The 20,905-nt window shown below is 40.3% G+C and overlaps 1 protein-coding gene across 1 annotated transcript in view; it reads right to left on the reverse strand.

Moving 5' to 3' along the window:
* Positions 1–20,905, reverse strand: part of dach (dachshund protein) — a gene marked incomplete at its 5' end in the record, with an annotated part of 55,750 nt that overhangs the window by 10,584 nt on the left and 24,261 nt on the right. The window contains 4 exon segments of the mRNA NM_001104874.1: positions 427–572; positions 18,414–18,545; positions 18,640–18,784; positions 18,893–19,065. Coding sequence (NP_001098344.1) covers positions 427–572; positions 18,414–18,545; positions 18,640–18,784; positions 18,893–19,065 — 596 coding nt within the window.

Genomic DNA, 20,905 nt, shown 5'->3' on the forward strand with positions numbered 1-20,905 from the left:
ACTCTATATGTTACCACTTTGACAATTAATACTAAGACCTTTTTGTATAACCTTTATGCAGATGATACACCTTTTTCTTTGCCCTTACAAATATTTTTGTTGTTATGCTCATATGAAAAACTTTAAGGTATTTAGGTATTGTTATTCCTTCATGGAGACAATTTTCCTCTACAGCATATTTTGTTAAAAAACCAAAACTCCAATCAGGTTTTGGCTACATGCAACTTCTTTTTTTTTAAATCACAACAACACCAAATATTTTGTATAGTGCTACCTTAAGGTTGGATGTACATCTGTGTCAGTAAGCTCTTCTTATTAAACTCAGTCTGTGTAACCTTTGGGTTACAGGGGTTAGAGGTGCAGTGTAAAAGCATAAACAGACATGCTGAGGTTCCAGGAGGGCACAACAAAGTCAATAAACAGTACCTGTATGTTGGTGAGGAGAGTCTCTATTGATGACAAGCCATCTGGGAAGAGAAATGGCGAGGGGAAACCTGGAGGCAGGGCCTGTCCAGCCAATGACAAGCGCTCATAGCTGTCGCGTGCTGTCGGAGTGCACAGGGGGTTGTCTTCTGCACAAAAGGAAAGATAACCTGATTGCAGACCAGTAGGAAGTACCGGTGGATATACTTGGATTAAAAAAAACCTGAAAGATAAAAGTATTCTGACCAGCTGCTGTAACTGGGTTTGTATTGATCTCCAATCACCCTCCTAACACACACACACATTTAAAAAAACCAGTGACCTGACAGACGGGTCCCTCAGAGAGTCCTGGGTCTTGTTTCTCCTCAAAGCCAGTAATCGAGGGGTTAAACTATATCAAGTAGAACATAAATCCTGGCACCCCTCTTTAAGAGATGTCATGCAGACTCTGAAATGAGAGGCAGCTCGACCCCAGAGACCGGGGCTTCCTTTGTGCACGCACACATGGGCGCCTGTCAAACTTAAGATGACATCATCCTCCATTTATCAGCGGCAGAAGGGTAGGGCCCTGCCATCTGCTGTCCAGCTTCTCCTCCCAGCCTCAGAGGAGGGAGGAGAGGCAGAGAAAGGAGAAGGCAAACAGGCAGACACATGTACGGCCTGGTTTCACTGAAACAGTTTGTCAGACGCTGCTGATTGTTGCCCCCCCCCCCACCAGATCTGACACGATTCTGTCTCATCAAGCCAAGAATTTCTACCATCTCCCAGAAAGGCGTCCAGTCTTTTCGAGTTCTTTTCTTGGGAAGTTACGTCCATCAGCTGTTTTAGTGTTTTTTTATTTTTTTTATAGTGCCTGGGGGGGGGGGGGGGGGGTTCATTTGTAAAGTGCATTCCTGACTGTGTAGCACAAAGCACCTCTCTGCTCTCATCCAGTATTTATATGTGTTTGTGTGGCAGGCGGAATCATGTACAAACAGCGAGCAGAGCCGAGCAGCTCTGCATCTCCCGCCCATCAATATTCACCAACGCCAGCCAAGTGCTGGGAACAGCTGGTCTTACATTAATTAGTTTAAAGTATTTATTTCACCCATCCTCAGAGCAGATTGAGCAAAAACATTGGAGATTATTTCAAGCATCTGCAAATGCCCTGGAAACATCCTGGCGCCAAAATCCGCGCACGAGCATTCACAGTTTAGGTTTACAATTTGGAGAATTAGTATATTTTTTTCTCTCTGAATGGGAGAGATGGTGAAATATGCACCGCTGGCCCATAGAGAGGATAAACAACCTTTCTCCTTTCACTTCTGTTGATTAATTTGAACGGATGGGTGCCTAATGGATTCAAATTTGTTTATAATTTGACTTCATAAAAATACTAAATTACCTACCCTAATTTTTTCTTTCCCAGCTCTCTTCCAATATAAATAAGACTTGGTGTCATATGATTCGAGCCGGGCACAAATGGAAATCATCCATTGCTCCTTCATGATCGATTTTTTAAACTGTTGTCATTTGTATTAAATAAAGGGGTCGTCATCCAAACATCACTACCAAATCGGTATTCCTAATTGGTCAAAGTTTGACCAGGTCTAAACTTTCGACGCGTCTTTTGTCTGTAAAGACCCGAAAACAGTCAAAGTAGTTTGTGTGGCTACGCATGAGCAGAAGAGTTTTGAATGCAGCAGCACGATACACGCGTTCACGTACTTTTCAGTGATAGTGGCCACTTCGACCCGCGTTGCCGAGAGCGGTGTGAATGTAGCTTTAGTCTTGCTATTGGGAGGATTTTTTTAACAAAACACAGGAGCAAGTCGGACATTTAATCTTGAAGGCAAATCATAATAATGAAATAATGTTTGATAACTATAACAAAAAAAATATTCAAGTAAATTTAACTCTTTATATCACTTTCTCCACTGTGTAGCTTCTAACCAACTTGGCCAAGAATGGTGTAATCTGACCAATGCTTCTTCTTCTCCTTCATTGCTGTAAGTAGCAAATACAGAAACACACACCTTGTTGCTATTTATTTGGTAAAAAAAGTCACATATAAGTCGCACTTGAGGATAGGTCGCACCCCTGTCCAAACTATGCAAAAACAGTGACTCGACTCCAAAAATACCATACTTTAGAAGAAGAAGTCATTCCTGATGTACTTTATTTGATTTGGTATCGCCCTTTCATGGCAAAGACAGGCTCTGCTCACACACCAATGGAAAGTCCCATTTTATCTCAATAACATAACTAATCAAAGATCAAAAGCATTACAGCTGACTCCAACTCCGGCTGATCTAGATGTATTGCATGTATTATATGCATGCATCACCTACCTCCAATAAAATCACCATAACAACTAGAGACGTTAGTAGACCTCGGGGAAAGGTCTGCTGTTGCAGCTTTGTAATTGATTTGTACTGTAGGCACTTTGTCCCCTTATTTAGTTTTGGCATTAATCATAAATCATTGCTTTAACAAACTCGGGCTTCCCACTCAGCAGGCCGCCCCTCCAACACAATGTTGGATCACAGAGAATATTTGATGGCTTTGTTGCGGGGGAAACAACCTGTCATGCTCGGGGAAAAAGCAAACAGCGTGTTTTGTTCGACAGACTCAAACCACCGCACCGCACCTCTTGTCAGATAACATTTCCACCAGGAGCTATGCATGAAGACCGGCGTTTTCCCAGCTCTTGAGCTAATATGTGGCTAATTTAATCAATATAATCAAAGCGCCTTAATGAAAGTGAGTGTAAATTTCCCAGCAACACAATCTGTAGTTTGTTTGCTTCTTATGCCTCAACTCCCCTACACTCTCTTTCACTTCTCTTTTTGTGCTTGGCTGCAAATGCTGGCATGTGTTTGCATGTTTATTTCTCACCATCGCTCCAGAATCATTGACTTCGACTTAATTACAGTGACGGGAGTTGGAGGGATGGGGGGCGGAGGAAGGGAGGACTGTTTTCCTGGTGATATTTCTACGCCAGCAGAGCTGCCAGGCGCAGCTGTGACAGCCCCTTGTGCGCCGCCGTACGGCAAAGGTACAGTTAAGGCCCTCCGCCTGTGAAATACGGCGGGGGGAAAAAAACAAAAAAACAACACTCGCAGGTCACCCCTGTCACAAATAACATTTCACGCGCAACTGTTTCGGTGGATAATAGGAGCCACAAATAAAAATGGGACGCTGTAAATACAATGCATTCCCAATGAAATGCCATAATTTAAAACAACGCCCCCCCTCCCTCACTTTTCTCTCCATCCTCCTCCGCCTGCTCTCAATAGCTGCAGAGGGAGTCCTTGACAGTGTGCTAGCAATGATGAATCACCTATCCAGTTAATTTTCTCACTCCTCGTGTGTTGTGCTGTTAAAACAGGAGGCCAGGAATTGACTTGACAAACTATAAATGTAAAAAAAAAAAAAAAAATAGCACTTGGAGGATTCTGGGCTTATCTCCAATTTACATGTTATTAGATTTGGGTTGCAAGCAGCAGTTGAACCCAGCAAAGCTGAGGAAAAAGGTGGGGGGAAAAAGATAGGGGACATGATAACCAGAGATAAAACATGTGTAAAGCCCACTTGAAAGCCTTTGAAATATTTGAGGGGAAGTCACAGCGAGTGCGGTGAAGCAGGGTGGTGGTGGGGGGGTGGCCTGGTTTCAAATGTGACAGACACACGTTGCAATCTGTGGTAAATCTAGACGAAACCTTGGGAAATTTAGCTGCAATCTCTGGATAAATAGCTGTAATTGACCTTGGGAGTTGAAAATGTGCCATATGTTTCTGGTTCCTGTGTTTGAAACTGGCTCCCTCAGGACCTTTCAGCTGAGTACTCACAAGAAGAACCGCGGGAGAGGAAGATACACAGAGAAGGAGAGTGAGGAAAAGGGCAAGGAGAGTGTCAGAAATGAGAAAAAGAGCCACGGATGGACAAAAAAAACAAGTGATGGCGAGAAGAAAAGCAGAGATGGGTGAATAAGAGAGGAGAAAGCGGCGCAGAAGTATGTTTTGGCTGGCCAGTCAGTCTGATATATTGACAGGTGAAGCATTTGTCCTTGCAAACCTGTGTTCCTCGCAGCAGGAGAGCTGAATGCTAAACCTGAAGGTTGTCAGCAGAGCCAGCGCAGAGCCAGGCACTGCTTTTCACTGCACAATTACATTTAATTTGACCTGCCAGGGCTGCGGGGAAACCAGCCTCCTTCAAATGGAGTACTTATGACCTCTCGGACAGCCATTAGCAGCTAACGCAGCATTATTCCACCTGCACTTAAAACAGCGCATTCGGAAAAATCTTGTCAAGGCAGATATCTGTCTTCTGCAACCAATGCAGTCATGTGGAGCCGTAAAACAACCACATGTACTGTGGAAGAATGAAAGACAGAAAGGCAATTCTGTTCATTCAGTGGCTGCAGATTAAAATATAAATTGATAATTGATTTCTAATAAGATAAATCAGAGAAAAAGGTGCATTTTACAAATTTATTTTTCATATGAAATATTAAATAGAAACTGTTTTAATGTGATCAGTTGCTAGCTTATAAAGGCCATTATTTCATATAATATGGATTTGTCTTAATTCTCCAGATTAAGATTAAATAGGAACATTGAAATAAATGAATGTTTACTATTGTAACCAACATAAGCAGTTTCGCATTAGCAATTTATAAATAGTTTATATTATCCAACATTTGAGATTAAGAAAATAAATAAAAGATCATTTTTAGACGATTTTTTCCATGTATATTTTTTTATGGTATTTACTTATCAAATTTATTAAACTCATTAATGATCAAATTAAGATCACAGTAAATTTCAAACTGATAATAATTTGATTAATTCTTTGTTTAGGATTCAGAAAATCAAATTTTACAGGTTCTTAGATTCTAAATTCACTTTCCTTTTTTTGTTGTCAAAATTATTCATTTTTCTTTATTTTCAAAGTTTTGTCATACAGAATAGATTTCACACTAACAATAGAAGCTTTTAATTTCCTATTATCAACGTTCTGGTATAAATTGAAATATTACATTTCAGATGATGTGCATTTTTGATTTGGAGGCAAACATTTTTGAGGGTTTCTTTCCCCCCTGATTGTAAAAGTTTTGTAAATGAATTCTTAAAGGCAAAAGTTTGAGACTTCATAGAAGTCTGACTGGTTTAACTCCACCAGAGGGGAATCCAATTCCCTTTTTTATTTAATTATTTATTTTTAGAATCAATATTATTGAACTCAGTTTACAGTCCGCCTTCTAAAAACAGAAATAGTCCTAAAATTTCTCCGTTAAAAACAAAACTCCTTAATCATTCTTTTTTCTTTTTGTCAGTTTTTTTAATCTAGTCTTGAAAAGCAACTTTTTTTTTTACAGAATCACTACAGTTTTGTGATTTCACTAAGCATGTTTAAATGTAGTAGGATTTTTGCCTTTAATCTGAGAGATTGACTTTTGTCCCTTTGTCTGTACGGTCCCAGCTCGGACAATAATCCTAATATTAATCACTGGACTTCCAGAATTTGAATGTTTTGTTTTACAGATTTGTGATATTTTAATGTGTTTTTTTACTTTATTTTTGACTTTTCTTTTGTAGCAGAAAAAGGAGAACAGGTAAAAAACTAAATTTGAACTTCACCACTTCTTTCTTACTGGCTTTTTATAGTAAGTTTGCGTTTGTTGGTCAAATTTCCTGCAAGAAGGCTCAGTCGGCCACGCAATTAACCTGCAGAACCTGCTGTAAAAAGAAAGTATTTTGGGATCCATACAATGTCCGTTTCTTTGGGATGACGTGCGTCCCATTTAGTTCTTGCACTGTGAACAAAGACAAACACACGTGCACTCAGAAGTCTGCAAACAAAGAGGCTCGGTCGCGTACACACTCATTACGCACATGCGCGGCACACACACTAATGCATCCTCATCACATTTAGGCTAATTTCCTTTTCATCACAGAGAGAGGAAAATGAGTGTTTGCCCCATCCCTGCTGAGGGACAAAGTCAAGAGCCCCGGTCGGTTTGGGCTAGATTAACAGGTAACATTTGGCTCCCACTCTCTTATCACAGCATGAAAATCAAACCGCGTGTTTTCCTCCAGCGCTCCCTCTTTCTGCCCTCCCCACTGTTCCCTTCACTTAGAGATGAAATCGCTTGCTGCACAAACCCATTTGGAGAGAGGAGAGAAGGTGAGTGGGATAATCAGGCTGGCCACTGGGCCGTGTTTCCTAAACGCTCTCCAAAACATTACTGTGCACAGGCATAAAATTAGCACCGGGACCTTAAAATGTTGACATTTAGCATGACTTTTTGGAGAGTGACACCCTCATATTTTCTTGTAGGATATCATTAAATTTCAACTGCCCTATGGCTGCGCCTTTCCATTAATAACCAATTCAGTGTGTCACTTTTCCCTTTTTCTCTCACTCTGCCTGGCTCGCCACCTTTCTTAAAGTAATGAGTCCATTGCTTTGCCTTAATAAATTGAATCGTATTCTCAAGGCCATATGAAGATAGAGCCACAGATGGACAGGCTGCATGGAGGAAATAACCATAAATCCTTTACTGTCAGGAAGGCGGTCCGAGGTGAGGAAATAAAAAAACACCTAGACAGAGATCATGCTGACAGTTCAAGAGAATCGCACCTTCTGCTGCGACTTTGACGACTACAAATGAATGCTGCTGCTTCAGCTGATAATTATTTTGTATGAGATTAATTCATGGAAGTTAGCTGACAGCGGATCGACAAATGATACCATACCAGGAGTGTTCACATCAAGCTCCGTTCACACTGCCCTCAGCAATACGCGCTCAAGTCCCCCAATTTCAATGAAAGGTCTATATAAATGCACGTCATTGGATGTTTTCGGGCTTCCATGCTCAAAACTCTCGCTTTCACGCATAGCTACTAACATTTTTAAAACCATTTTTGGGCTCTACGCACTAAACGTCTGCCACCAAAGGCGTAGTCAAAGTTGAATCCAGTTGGACTTTGACCAACTAAAGACTTGGATTTGGTAGTGACGTATGGATGGCGTCCCGTTTAATTTGCGTAAATGCCACCAGAAAGTTAATCATGGAGTAAAAATTACAAAACGCATTTAAAAGCTTTAATTAAAAGAAAAAAACAACAACAGTGCACTTTATAATCTGGAGTGTTTTATATATAGATTAATTCCTATTGTGTTTACTGATGTTGAGAGGTACACAGCGCTCTGTCAAAATGTTTCGTTGGCTGTTATTGTGAATTCGCTCAGTGTGTAGCGTTGTAGGAGTTAGCGTATTCACAGTAGTATTTGTTTTAGCATATCAGTCTGTTTTTTCACGTGTTGCCAACAAGGTTGGGAAGTTCAGGTATTGAGAATACTCTAATGTGTAGCGTGTCACAAACACGTTCTAGAGTTACTGTGAATGCCGTTAAAGTCTGACTGACTGCTAGACTTATCTCTGACTCTTTTGTCTCAGATAATGCGAGTTTGGTGCTCCTTATATATGGCATAAATTTGAAAATAGACCATTCATTGACAGTTGGACTTTTAAATCAGTTCGCCCTATAGAGCAGAAAATTTGGTAGTTTCACTCTAAATCAGGAAAAGATGGATGCAAAAATGCATACAAGAGAAGGAGGTATCCGGAAAGAACGAGACAAGGGAGCAGAGTCCGTGTTGACTTCCATTCAAGAGGAAGATATCTTGTCTTTTTATGCAGCCCGTGTCATATTTATTGCATAAAGGTCAGAGTGTTCATTTGTTCAAAGTCAGCGTTTTCCCTTGCTCGTCTCCTCCATGTAATAAATGCAGGGGCTGTGTCATTATCGGACCTCCGAGGATTACAGGCTTGGCTGACTGTGATGACTGCATAAAAGCATACAGGACTTTTGTTTCTGCCACTGCACACCTTTCAAATGAGCCCTTAAAGGGAGCAGCAGCCCAGAGACCAAATGGCATTTTGCTGAGTGACGAACCCAGTTAGATCAGACGAGGTGGAGGAGGAAACCAGGTGGGGTAGGGGGATCCCGGAGGCCTGAATCCCTGACCTTAGTTTTACCGGAGAATGGGAGACAGACTCTGAACTATAGACTGAAAGAAAAAAGAAAAAATGGGAAGGCAGACTTAAATAGATTTCCGTAATTCACCTATCGACAATGAGCCCACACTGTCAGAAAGATAATGCTTGGAGAAGGACATTATTGGGAGACACTTTGAAAGAGTTCAGATTGCCTTTGCACACTGACCTCCATTGTACAGGTCCATTTATTGACAGGAGAATCTTGCAGATTAAATTGGTCTGAGATATTGATTGGCTATTTGTCCAGGAATCATTCCCAATTTCAGAAGAGGATCATTTGTACTGTACACCCCACTAATTTGTCTGACACGCTAATCATCAAACCAGCAGGCCTCTCTTTTTGCTTAGTTCTCTTCGCTTAGTCGTTTTTCATTAGTTTGAGTGACTTCTCAACTCAAGACTGGAAAGTCCCGTTCCTGCCTGATGGCAAGACATGAAATATGCGCTTAGCATCACAATCCACAAGCCACTTACACATCCACAATTAAGCTTTGGGACAGACAAACAAGGGAGGAAATCGCTCATAATCACCAGCTTTTAATAGGACAAGTATGAGCTTGGTGTGGGATGCCACATAGTCCACTCGGGATCAGATCTTTGCTTGGAGGAGGTATTGGGTATCATTGCCTGCCGTTGCAGTCCTACAGGAAAGAAGGAGTTCCTGCTCCTGCCGAACGAGTGTCTGTGAAAGCCGGCACTAATCCAGACTGGATACACCGAGCTGCTTTTGAAAGAACATGAAAGAACAAAGGAGGAAACGGGAAATGTAAACTTTAAAAGGGCCCAGCTTAGGCGCCCTTGCTCTGTAGCTGCGTGGCATCGTCGCTCGCAAAACGGATGCAAATCCATTAGTAGTCCTGCTTTCACAGTCATAAAAATACTTAAGAGGCTTAAATGGGAGAGACGTGTTAAACGTGTGGAAATCTGTTTTGATAACATTATTCACAACAGTAGCTTTGCGCTGTGTGAATTAATAACACTTCATTTACAGACGGAAGAAAAGCTGGCATGGTATTTCCAGTTAAAGAGATTAATTTTTTAAGGCCTAATTGACAGACTGGGGTTAGGCAGGATAAGCAACAGACTAGAAGGCTGCAGCTGCAAAGTCAAGGTGACTGCAATACTTGGAGAAAGCCTTTCAAAAAAAAAAAGAAACCAGAACAGAGACCAGAGAGGGAGGGAGTGCAGAGAATTAGTCCTCAAGCACTTTTCCCTTCGCCCCCTATTCTTCCTCTCTTTATTAGGAATGATTTACTTTCTCAGTGAAAGGATATAAAAGCTCAAGTATAGGAGCGTAATTATCGCAGAGTGAAAATTTAAAGGTTTGACTCACAATGTCCTCAAGTCAGCCAGCAGACTGCCAGACGATAAGAGCGGCTGTGTTCAACACTCGGCATCCAATTGCTGGTGTTTTATGGGCTTTGCCAAGCAAAAGCACACAAACAGCACTCGGCTCTGCAAGTCTGTAAACATGATGGACTGTGGCAAACTAACGGGGCCGGTGTTTACCTTGGCAGAGCCTGGCTCCTGGCATGTCGGCAGCATCACTTAATTACTGTTTACATGTAAATATGAAATTATACAAACAATCCTGCCGAATGTCTCCAAAAAAAAATACAGAAGTACATATCCAGGGTCAACCTTATCTGTCCGCAACAGTTGCTGCTGCTGCGAGGAAACGAATGGTTTTGAATCGCAAATTCGCAACATCCTCTTCCTAATTGTTTAATGGCGTTGTCCAAGGGCATTCAACTAAATATGTTCCCATAATCTGCATAACAACAGATGCTCGGATATGTAAAATGCATCTTGTGTTCTCTGGGAGCAAGAACTAAAAAGGAGAAGGTTATTGTTCCGAACTGTTTGGAAGGAATAAAGGGTTGTGATCATTAACGTCTCCAGTCAAGATGGATAGATGATTGCTTTGATTATGAAGGTTTTCCCTGACAGTTCAGAGGAGCGCATATAGGAAGGCACCGGTGCCTACTGTGCATCTCTGGTATGGCTGAGTAAAGCACTTGTTCATTTGCAGTGAAGGGTAACATGAAACAGGCCTCAGCCCTTTGATGGACAGGGAGATTTCACCTTCGCCAGTGAATGATAATGCATTATTAAATTTGCCTCTCTGCTCACTAGATACACTTAGCTGACCACAGCATATTTATCTCCCCATCCGAGCCTCTCGTCTTGGCAGGAGAAAGCATTCTGTCACTTTTGAGGCATTTCAAAGATTAAAAAGAACCTCTCTCTTTTCAACGTCCCTAAAAGCATCCTCCTCTCTTCAGTGAAATGTGATTAGCAGGAGATGGTGTCACGCAATGGAACATTCATGAGGAGGAGAACAAATATCCAAATGAACTCCCATGTCCTCGAGGAATAGCCCCCTCTCTGCACCATCAGCAATCTCTCTCACATGGGCTGGGGGAAATTTGATTGATCCTCTATTGAATTATTTTTTTGCACTCTTTCATTTCAACAGGATGCACTGACAAGTTGTTTGATCATAAAGCATTATTGTCTGCCAAGTCACATTTCAGGGTTGTGATGGCTAATAATCTTGCCTCCTGACTTAGGGAAAGTAAGGTAGTCAGCATGTGTTTGAAGCTCGCAATGCCAAGGACATCGGCGGGGCTGAGCAAAACTCCACGCATTAAAGTCAGGAAGATGAAGAGAAGGAGCTCCCACCGAACATACCCAACTTTTAATGATACTACACAGAGATACCATCAATGTCAGTGAAATATTTACATCGCACAAAACTGATGCTGAAAGTTTCACCTGACCCAAAGTGCCTCACCTGCTTTTTTATCCTTGCAGATGCATATGCAAAGAAGGAGCAGAACAAAGACTACAAAGGCTCAAAATCACTTTTTTTGGGTCTTTTTCATCTTTTTTTTCTTCAAAACCGCATGCACCATTTTCCTATGAGCCCATCAGGTTCCACACTAAAAGCAGAATGCTAATAGAGCACGATGCTGGTACCTGCTCTGTTTTATCACTCACACTGCAGGGAGTGCAACAGTGCTGATGATGTGCAGCACAAAGTGGACCACATGTATGACCCCCAAAGTCCAAAGCTTTGAACAATGCCATAGCTCAGGGGTCGGGAACCTTTTTGGCCAAGAGAGCCATAAACCCCACATATTTTGAAATGTAATTTCGAAAGAGCCATACAATAATGTAGTGTCCTTTTCCCACACTGAGGCACGGAGACTTAACCTCTTTTAAAGTTCTTTATTCCGATTACTGTAGACCGCAACAAACGCCGTACAAATACTTCAGCAACTCCTGGATCTCTCCCGCCGAGACGAGAGCGCTTCTCCCAACTTTATATTCCCCTGCTCCCGCTCCAGCCCCTCCCATTTCCCTTATTCGGCCCATAGCTGAACCCCATTGGTCCAAACTACCTAACAACAGGCTGAGCGACAGAACTGAGAGCCAATCAGATCTCTGCTTGACGCGTTCAATGAACTCCAGAACTTTTAACGCGGCCCAACAGCCACCCAACTCAGTCCGCGACAATTTGTTTAAAACTAAATATACAAATGAATGTGTGCATTTGATTTAATTTCAACATTTTTAAAGTACAATAAGTCTGTGGATTCTTTTTAATAACATTGTTATTCTGTTGCTAATAAATGATGAGTATTTCTCGTGGTAGTTTTGCTGATGGTTTAGTCCAGTTGATCCGTGGTGAGTTTCTGCTTCATGCAGGCGTTGAGACTTTAAACGTGATCTTAGGTCTGAATGTTCTGTAGATGTGAGACAGACTGATCACATGCAGACATGGAACCAAACACACACTCACACGCTGCAGTGAGTGACGGGAAGCGGGTTTTACGTTTTTACAATCCCTGCGCGATTCACCTGCTGCCTGTCCCCACAACACCTCAGCCCCACCCTCTGCTTTCTCCCTCACACATCCCGTCTCCGCATCTGCGCGCTCTTTCTCAGAGACGGGAGCGCGTAGTTTTGGGCACGGCAATTCACAGGTTTCCAGCTGGTACAAACTCTGTGAAATAATAGATAATAGTAACTGATAGCGCTGGCGCAGATTTCTCTCTCTAAGCACTGCTACTACTGCGCGCTTCTGGCATCGCATTGCGCCCGAGAAGGACTGGACTAATGAAAAAAAAATTACTATAATTATTAAAGATTTGTCTGCGAGCCACATGTGACCATCAAAAGAGCCATATATGGCTCGCGAGCCATGGGTTCCCGACCCCTGCCATAGCTCCTTATTGATTAAGGTTGAGTACAGTTCGGTGCATCTCCTTGAAAAGGTGGACCAGAGTGCAGTACAGTGGAAATGCTCGGTGCAATCACTAAATGTGCCTGTCCCAAAGTCGCATGCCATTTAATGTCTAATAACAAATGTATATACATGTCTCCTAGTTACATTTATTAAATAATAATAAACCAACAAGAAGGGTGCGTACTATAATGCTGTGTCTAATAGAAAATCCTCCCTAGTCTGGCATTTAACATTGGGCACAAAATGAGTTTAAGGGGACATGTCAACTCCTTCTTTGTCAACTCCTTCTTCCTTCAGACAAAACGAGGTACCACCCTTCAACCGCGTCAGTGTCTTGCCTAAGGGCATTTGGCCAAGGCCCATGCAACTTTCTGATCAGAGGTCAACTACTCTACCTTCTCCCCACAGTTGCCTTTTGGAAAATGTAGCATACTATACCACTATTCTGTGAGTTATTTACATTCATTTTCCTTTACATCATATCTAAAGAGATTAGAAAAGAGGAGTTCAATGCGGATTGGTCTCTGGACTGACATGTGAACATAACATCCTCATCTCTAAGATAGCCTGGGTCAACAAATCCTAAACTTACTGGTGAAGGATTTTATTTATCCAGGTGATGTTGTCTTAATGTTGAAGCCTGGTATCTGGAACTAAAATCTTATTTTCTTTAAAAAAAAGTTTCACTACTCATCCACTCATTCAGTCTGACTAAAGTAAGATTTTAAGTCCGGATTCGATGCCTTAACTTTATAATAAATCCAAAACTTGCTTCTCCCACCTGTTGGTCTATTTTGAAACTGAAAAACTGGTTGAAAATTGGTGAACCCAAACCAACATGTGATGTTGTTGCAACCCTGACCCATCTAGTGTATGCTCATTGGTGGGTGGAGGCTAGTGGGGATTTGGGAGGAACAATTACGCCAATGCATAGTTCAAAGAAACCCTTCCTGATGGGAGTGTTTCACGAGCAAAGTTGCAGCAAATGTGTTCCGTACTTTGTTGGAGAATGCAGCAACTCAGTATGAAAAGATGCACTTCTGCGTGACATAACACCACAGGCTACCATTTGTGCTTGGAAGAACATTATGAGTGCATCTCCTGTTGTGTCAATAAGTATATATAACGTTTTCCAAGAAGATGCAAATATCATGTTACCAGTGAGTTATCCACTTTTAAAATGGGCTTTACATAACCTTTTCTGTCCTGTCCGGCCTTTTAGAGCTGTGGTGCACAGGAAAGCTGCTTTCAAAAGGTGTGTGGATGGTGGTGAAACCTCCCTTTGGCCCAAAGCTTTGAGTTCCACAAGTTTTTTTCCCTTTTTTTTAAATTTTATAGCATCCTCTTGCACTTCAACATACGTAGCGTGCATATGGTTTGTGTTTCAAACACCTTTTCCCTGAGGAAATAAAATGATATCCAGTGTTTGATGTCCAACGTGAGTTTACAGCCAAAGGCTTCTGTACCTTTCAAATTTCCCCTTGTTTGTCAGCTACCTGCTGTTTCATGAGACAGAGGCTTGTCGGAAGCAATCGCCGCAGACTTCGGGTTTGAAGCAATTCAATTAGTCACATATGAGATGACATTTCCCTTTCTTCTTGCCTCTTTTCCCCCCTCCCACATCATCTAATCTTTTTTTTTTCCTCGAGAAAAGTGGGGAGAAAAAGGGTTCAAACAGCAAATCCCATCCAAATAAAAAAACAAAAAACCCAACAACAAAAAAAACGACCATCTGGTTAGTCTGCACACAATGACACAAGTTTGGAAACGGTCTTTTTTCATACAACAACAAACAGTCTTTGTCCTTCATCACCAGAGACGATATTAAAAAAAAAAAAAAGAAAAGAAGGAGACGCTTTCATAGGATATGAGTGATGAGACATTATAGCGGCTGTCTCTAAGGTGTCTGGCTATTTAAATAGTCTCCATATGAGCCGGGGCACTGCATCCTTTCCCCCTGCACCCGCTGAGCTCTCCTCTACCACTCCATTGCAAAAGATTAATTTAAGGCTGGGCCAGGATCATAAAGATCAAACAAGTGGAGAGATATCATTAAACCGTTGGAATGTTATCTCATTTATCTAAACAAACCGATGCGATGAACAAGCATAATTAAAAAGCTCGCCATAAACAAAGCCGCCGATGGTGAGAGCCTCTTTCTCTCTTTAACAATGGAGTGCATTTGTTTTATTAATCTAATGCATCGTGTATCATATCATTACAGTTCAATATTTCTATCATTAATTTTATTCCCTTCACTCATAGCTTTTATTGGAATTACTTTAGTTATTAGTTGCTTCTAATGTATTGGTTACCTCTGTATCTTGCTGCTACAATCTCTCTTATCTCGCTGCATAAACCTGTGCATGTTATTCAAATTGCCTCATTTATTATGATAGCTTCCTCATGTAAATTGTGCTGACTGCTCGCCCTTGCACAGTCCTCATTAGACTAATGAAAACCTTCAAACGAAAAAACTAAACAACCTGCCAAATAAAGGTCTGGGGTTATTATGAAAATTACAACTGTGGGAGCCGGGAGAAGCTCTCTTCATTAATTCATGCTCAGCAAATTGGTAACTAATTTAGTTGCACTCCTCTGCATTAATGGGTTATTTTATAAAAATGTTTTCCACAGCCCAAGACCTCTGGCGCACAGATTGGAGGAGCTGGAATCCTAATCAAGTCCGGTGACATATCAGGAATTGACAATCTCGCCTGATAATACAGCTTGTGTTTGCGAAAAGATGTGCGCGGGTCAACTGGTTGGAACCGCCGCGGACAGCCGGGTCATTGGCGTTCTACTCCAGCGTTGCAAAGAAATTAAGAGTAATTTGTGTTGATTATAGCAGTGAGGAGGAGACACTTCAGCTGAGATTTGAGGACATTTCAGCTCATTTATTCTGTAAGGCGAAAAAACATCCATCTTTGTTTACATCACCCTTTGCACTTTGCCTTTTTCTTTTCCATATGAACATGCAACCATTGAAATCAGGAGAATCACACACATGCATGCACGGCGAGGCAGTTTGGGAGCCATGAATTTAGCTCATGATCCTGCTAATTATTACTCTTCTCTGCTTCACACCCTTCGTGTGAAGGTCTAACACTGATCTTCATGTTAGCGCAGCCAACAGGGAACATAAAGCACCATGATTTCCACAGTGGCTTTAATGTCATTATCGGCCCCACCCCACCCAGTGACACCCAACAAAAACCCACAGATAACACAAGAAACGACGATCTGCCTTATTTGTGCCTCACTCTGCCACCTTGATGTTTTTGAACTCAACACTGTTGCTGTTGTTCAATAGCACTGTAGATGGTAATCAGCTTTGATTTACCAATCAATAATCTACACATCGAATCATGATTTTTACTATAACACATTATGTTTGAATGGTTGCTATGTGTTTTTCTTTACTGGATGTATGAAAATTAATATCATGATTTAAAATGTATATCTTTATTTAGAACATGAGATCAGAATCAAAGATTTTTAAATAAAGAGATTGTTTAACCTTCAAACAATGTCAAACTCAAAGGTTTTTCGGTCAATTTCCTGGTTGACTTCAGCAGGAAAAAAAACATGTGGGGTTATTTCACGACAAATTCTGAAATTGTTCTCAGCATTTTTCCCTCCTCAAAGTTTTGCAGACTACAGTTCCAGTAGACACCCAACAAGAAGACATAAATGAAGACGACCCCTAAATCAAAATTGAACAACTCGAAAACCCTCCCAGTCCTTTCATCTAAACTGACAACAGTGTTTCTAACAGAAAACATGTTTAATAAACTGACTTTTTTCAAACTTAAGAGGAACATTTTGTAGACATGTTCCGACACGGCTTCTCCGCCAGCAGACAGTCATGACATCACATAATTCATCACAAGATGGTCAAACTTTCATACTTAGTATATTTTTTTATTCAAATAATTGACTATATTTAAACCTAAATGGATTTTGCCAAACTGATTTTACTAAATCAGCTTCATCTTTTTGTTGATATAGTTAAAATACAACTTTATTCTATAATTTTAGATCAATAATGACGTTACTTTTAGTGTATTTTACCTTACTTAACTATATTTATAAAGATCACAAATCCAAATGACCCAAATATATACCCGATTTTGCTGGAACAGATCGTGGATTTCCGACATTCTGATGCTCATTACAGCCCTACTGTTTAGAGCAAAAATAAGAATGCATAAATCATTTTTTTCCCTTTAAGTTTAGATTTAAAAAATCTAATGTGATGAAGGACAAAGCTTAATTATGCAAAAGTCAATTAGCAAGAAAGAAAAAAGTTCAAGTGTGTGATGCAACCATGAGAGAATATTATATTATTTCTTTTTTAATTCTCTCAAAACCCAATTAGTTATGACGCCATATGTCATCATATCCTGTGCAATAGAGGAATTTAATGTGCTTTGAAACTAAACCAACAAAGTTTTCATTACTCCTTTACACCAAATGCACCGTTTATGAAGTTGACTTAAAAAAATTGAAACAAATTGGATGACTTTTTTAAGAAAAAGAGCATCATCATTTGCATTTCTTTTTGCATTCCAAATATTTTTAGGAGGTGAGGTGAAGTCCCCATCCTCCTCTCCCCCTGATCTGAGTGTGTTATTTCAGAGCGGTTCTCCAGCTCAGTGCAGACATAAAATCAGATGTATAAAGCCCCCCTCAATAACCTTAAAGTGTGTTGTTACCCTGTGAAAAGGGAATACTGTAACCTGAGATCTCACCCTCCCACACGTGTTGGAGAAAAAAAGACTGGGCTTGTAATTTAATTCTCAAATATTTACATCTCAGATTGTTTTTGTGTAAATGTTGGTTTTGCAGACCAAAAGCTTCATTAGTTTTCTGTAATTCTTACCAATGAATCGATCTAAGTATTGAATAATTGAACATAGAAATGAATAAAATGAACATAGATCTCTAAAAACTCATAAAATGTCCATGCTTCTTTGATGATGATGATGATGATAATATTCTGTTTTGGAAAGACAGGACAAGATTAAAAAAAATTTGAAGAAAATTCGGCAAGGGAGTTAAAAAAAGTAAAAGCCTCATATCTTTTATTTGTATTAGCTAATATTTGTGTTATATTAAATAATCTTCTAGTACATAATAATAGTCCATGCACTCCTGACAATTAAAAAAAAAGTACTTGTTGTTTTTTCTATGCTTTAAAGCTAGAAAAACACTAGAAAATACAGTGGTCCCTCTGATTACAGATGTTTTAAAGCTGTAAAACTCCTCACTCCACACTTTGTACACTTTTCTCAGACAGACATTATTATTTTCACACTTTTCTCTCTTGTATAAACTCTCAAAGTTCAAACCTTCACAGAATAAAAAGTCCAGTTTTACAGAATGAAGAAGATCTTTATGTTGATTCAGTAAACTGAACACTTTATAACCAGAGGATACTGACTAAAGCGGCCTAAAGTCAATCAGGACGCAGAACACTGTGCCGTAAAAAAACTGAAAGGAAAATTGCACTGAAGAAAATCACGGTAAGACTGCGAAAGTTGAACCGCACTATAGCGAGGGAGCACTGTAAGTACAAAGCCTTAATCAGTTAGGTGGTAAGTTAAAGTTATGCTGTTTGTGTTGGAATTGTGAGTTCCTGCTGTTTGCCAGTCATTTTCACAACAGTTGAGAAGTGGAACGTACCTTTGTCGGCGTGCATCCTCTTTACTTCATGGCTCATGTCGTGGGCCAGGTCCCCCTCTTTGGGCCCTGGAGCGATGTTGGGGGAAAGGCCTAGCAGAGCTTGGTTCATGGACAGGCCATTGTGATGTATGGCTGTAGAAATGTGATTGAAGAAACCAAACAGTTTTTTTCACAACTTTCCAGCACAGCTGACTTAGTTTTGATGTCCCGTTGAAGAGAGACTCACGTATCCTGTCCGAGGAGCTTTCTGTGTGCGCCGGGGAGCTGGACACGCTGCTGCTGCGATGGGACGATGGGTGACTGCCCGGCCTCCTGCTGTCTTCTAGGGAGGGGGCAGGGGAGGGGCTGTCCGGCACACGCTCCTGCAAACCCAGTAACCACAAATACACACCAACACAAAATAAATATCCAGTCCAAAAAGTTGCAGTTAGGCAATAGAGTAGATACTGTGTGACATCACTTCCTGTTTTAAAATCTACCTTTATAACAGAGGTGACCATTCTGGAGGGGAGGCTTTGGCCCTGTGCTGCAGCAGCCATGTTGGCAATGGTGCTGAGGTGGTTCATCTGGCTCATCGCCATGGTGACAGAGGCTGGGGGCAGGCTGACTGGAATCAGGGGGTGTGGCATCATCATGAAGGGGAGTTCCAGGCCTAGGACACATGAAGAGGTTGTTGGTTACTCAATGATGCATAACATCAGTGAAGTATTCACAGGGGAAACTTGTGAGGCTCCGCCTCCTGACTACAAACCTGTGGTGGGTCAATTCATCAGTCAATTTTCCCAACCAATAAGATTCTCTGAAAATCTTGAATACCAATAAAACTCTGTTACCAATTATAAAGGGAATAATAAAAGGAATATTTCAAGTTAATGTATCTTTGGTATCTTCCCTAGTTAACATAATACACATAATTATTTTACTTTAATATAATAATATGATAATAGTAATAGTAATAATATGCTAATAGTATAAACAACTGCTAAAAAATTAAAGACTATATAAACAGATGTTCAAAGAGCTACATTTACTAAAGACACATTCATCACTGGAACAAAATGACTACAAAAACCAACAATATGGAAATTATGGGTTAAACATCACAGAAAAACAAGCGACAGAAATCATTAGTCAAATGAGAATTTAAATGCAAGAGTTACACAAGTGCGGCAGGACCGCAGTGTGGTTGTGTACGGAAGCACCGACAAAAAATCACTCAACGCAAAAACATTTTAAAGATCAAGACAATTTAAAAAAGCTAAACAAATAACAAAAAACAAAATAACTTTTTAGAAATCAAAGCTAAATTCCAGAAACCAAAACACAATTAAAAAAATATAAAACCTAAGAATTCAAACAAAAGTCATTTCCATAAATCAAAAAGATACATTAAAAAAATGAAACAAAAGGATCTGCTCCGTACTCATAAGAAAACCTTTATAAGTATGCGGACGTTGAAGCCGAAACATCAAAAATCAAACGTCATCATCCAATCAGCAATATTCTTAATATCTACTTTTTCCAATTATTGTGTTTTGATTTTTAACATTTAATTTTGATTTGTGAAAATGACTTTTGTTTTCCTAAACATTTCTTTTTTATTTCCTTTCTTTTTTTTTATTGTGTTTTGGTTTCAGGAATTTTGTTGGGATTTCTAAAGCGTAGTGAGTTTTTATTATTTGTTTTTGCTTTTTTAATTGTGATCTTTAATATGTTTTTGCATTGAGTGATTTGTTGACGTGATTTGAACTTCAGGGCCACCGTACAAAAGACAAAAAAAAAAAAACCTTTGTACAGTTGTAAAGTACATTTGAAAACCTGTTGCCGGGAAATCAAATGCTCCCGGGAACTTTGAAAAGCAACCAAAGTGACATTTAAAACTGTTTTAATTTGGGACAAGTTTAAAACAAAAGTGCTTTATAACTTAAAATATTTTCTGAAAATAAAACAAATGTGTTATCGTCTTAAGCCAAGGCTTTAAAATGTCCTTTCCTAAGGTTCAACCAGACTGTGCGGAGTAAAAAGGTCAGTTTTTAGCCTATGTGAAAAACTTGTGTCCATTGTAGAGGAACAAAATGAATTGAGGGGTCTCAGGAGTACAGAAAGTCTAATAAAGATACAACAAGGGGCTGGGAGGGAGTCAGGTTGTCTCCCTGCACTGGGTTTGTAAGCGGCTTAATGAAAACAAGGCAGTTTTGAAAGTATGTGAGCGCAGACAGAAGGTCAAAGCTAGGTGTCTGTTCTCCCTCCCCATCACTGGCAACCCCCCGGTTCTCTCTCAGTCTGCTCCATGGGGACTTTGAACTGGCAGGATCAAAAGTGACTGGAAACAGTTTGGTCTTGTTCCACTTGCTTTTCCTGAAATGCTTTAAAGCACAAAAAAAAAAAAACCTCACAGACACTAGAAGATCTGACTGAGTCTCTCTGTTGATTTTTCACTCCTCTTTTTATTTTCTTCGCTCCTTCTTGGCAGTTGGGTTCAAGGTATTGAG

This window comes from Oryzias latipes, chromosome 21, assembly GCF_002234675.1.
Source record: "Oryzias latipes chromosome 21, ASM223467v1".
NCBI lineage: Eukaryota > Metazoa > Chordata > Actinopteri > Beloniformes > Adrianichthyidae > Oryzias > Oryzias latipes.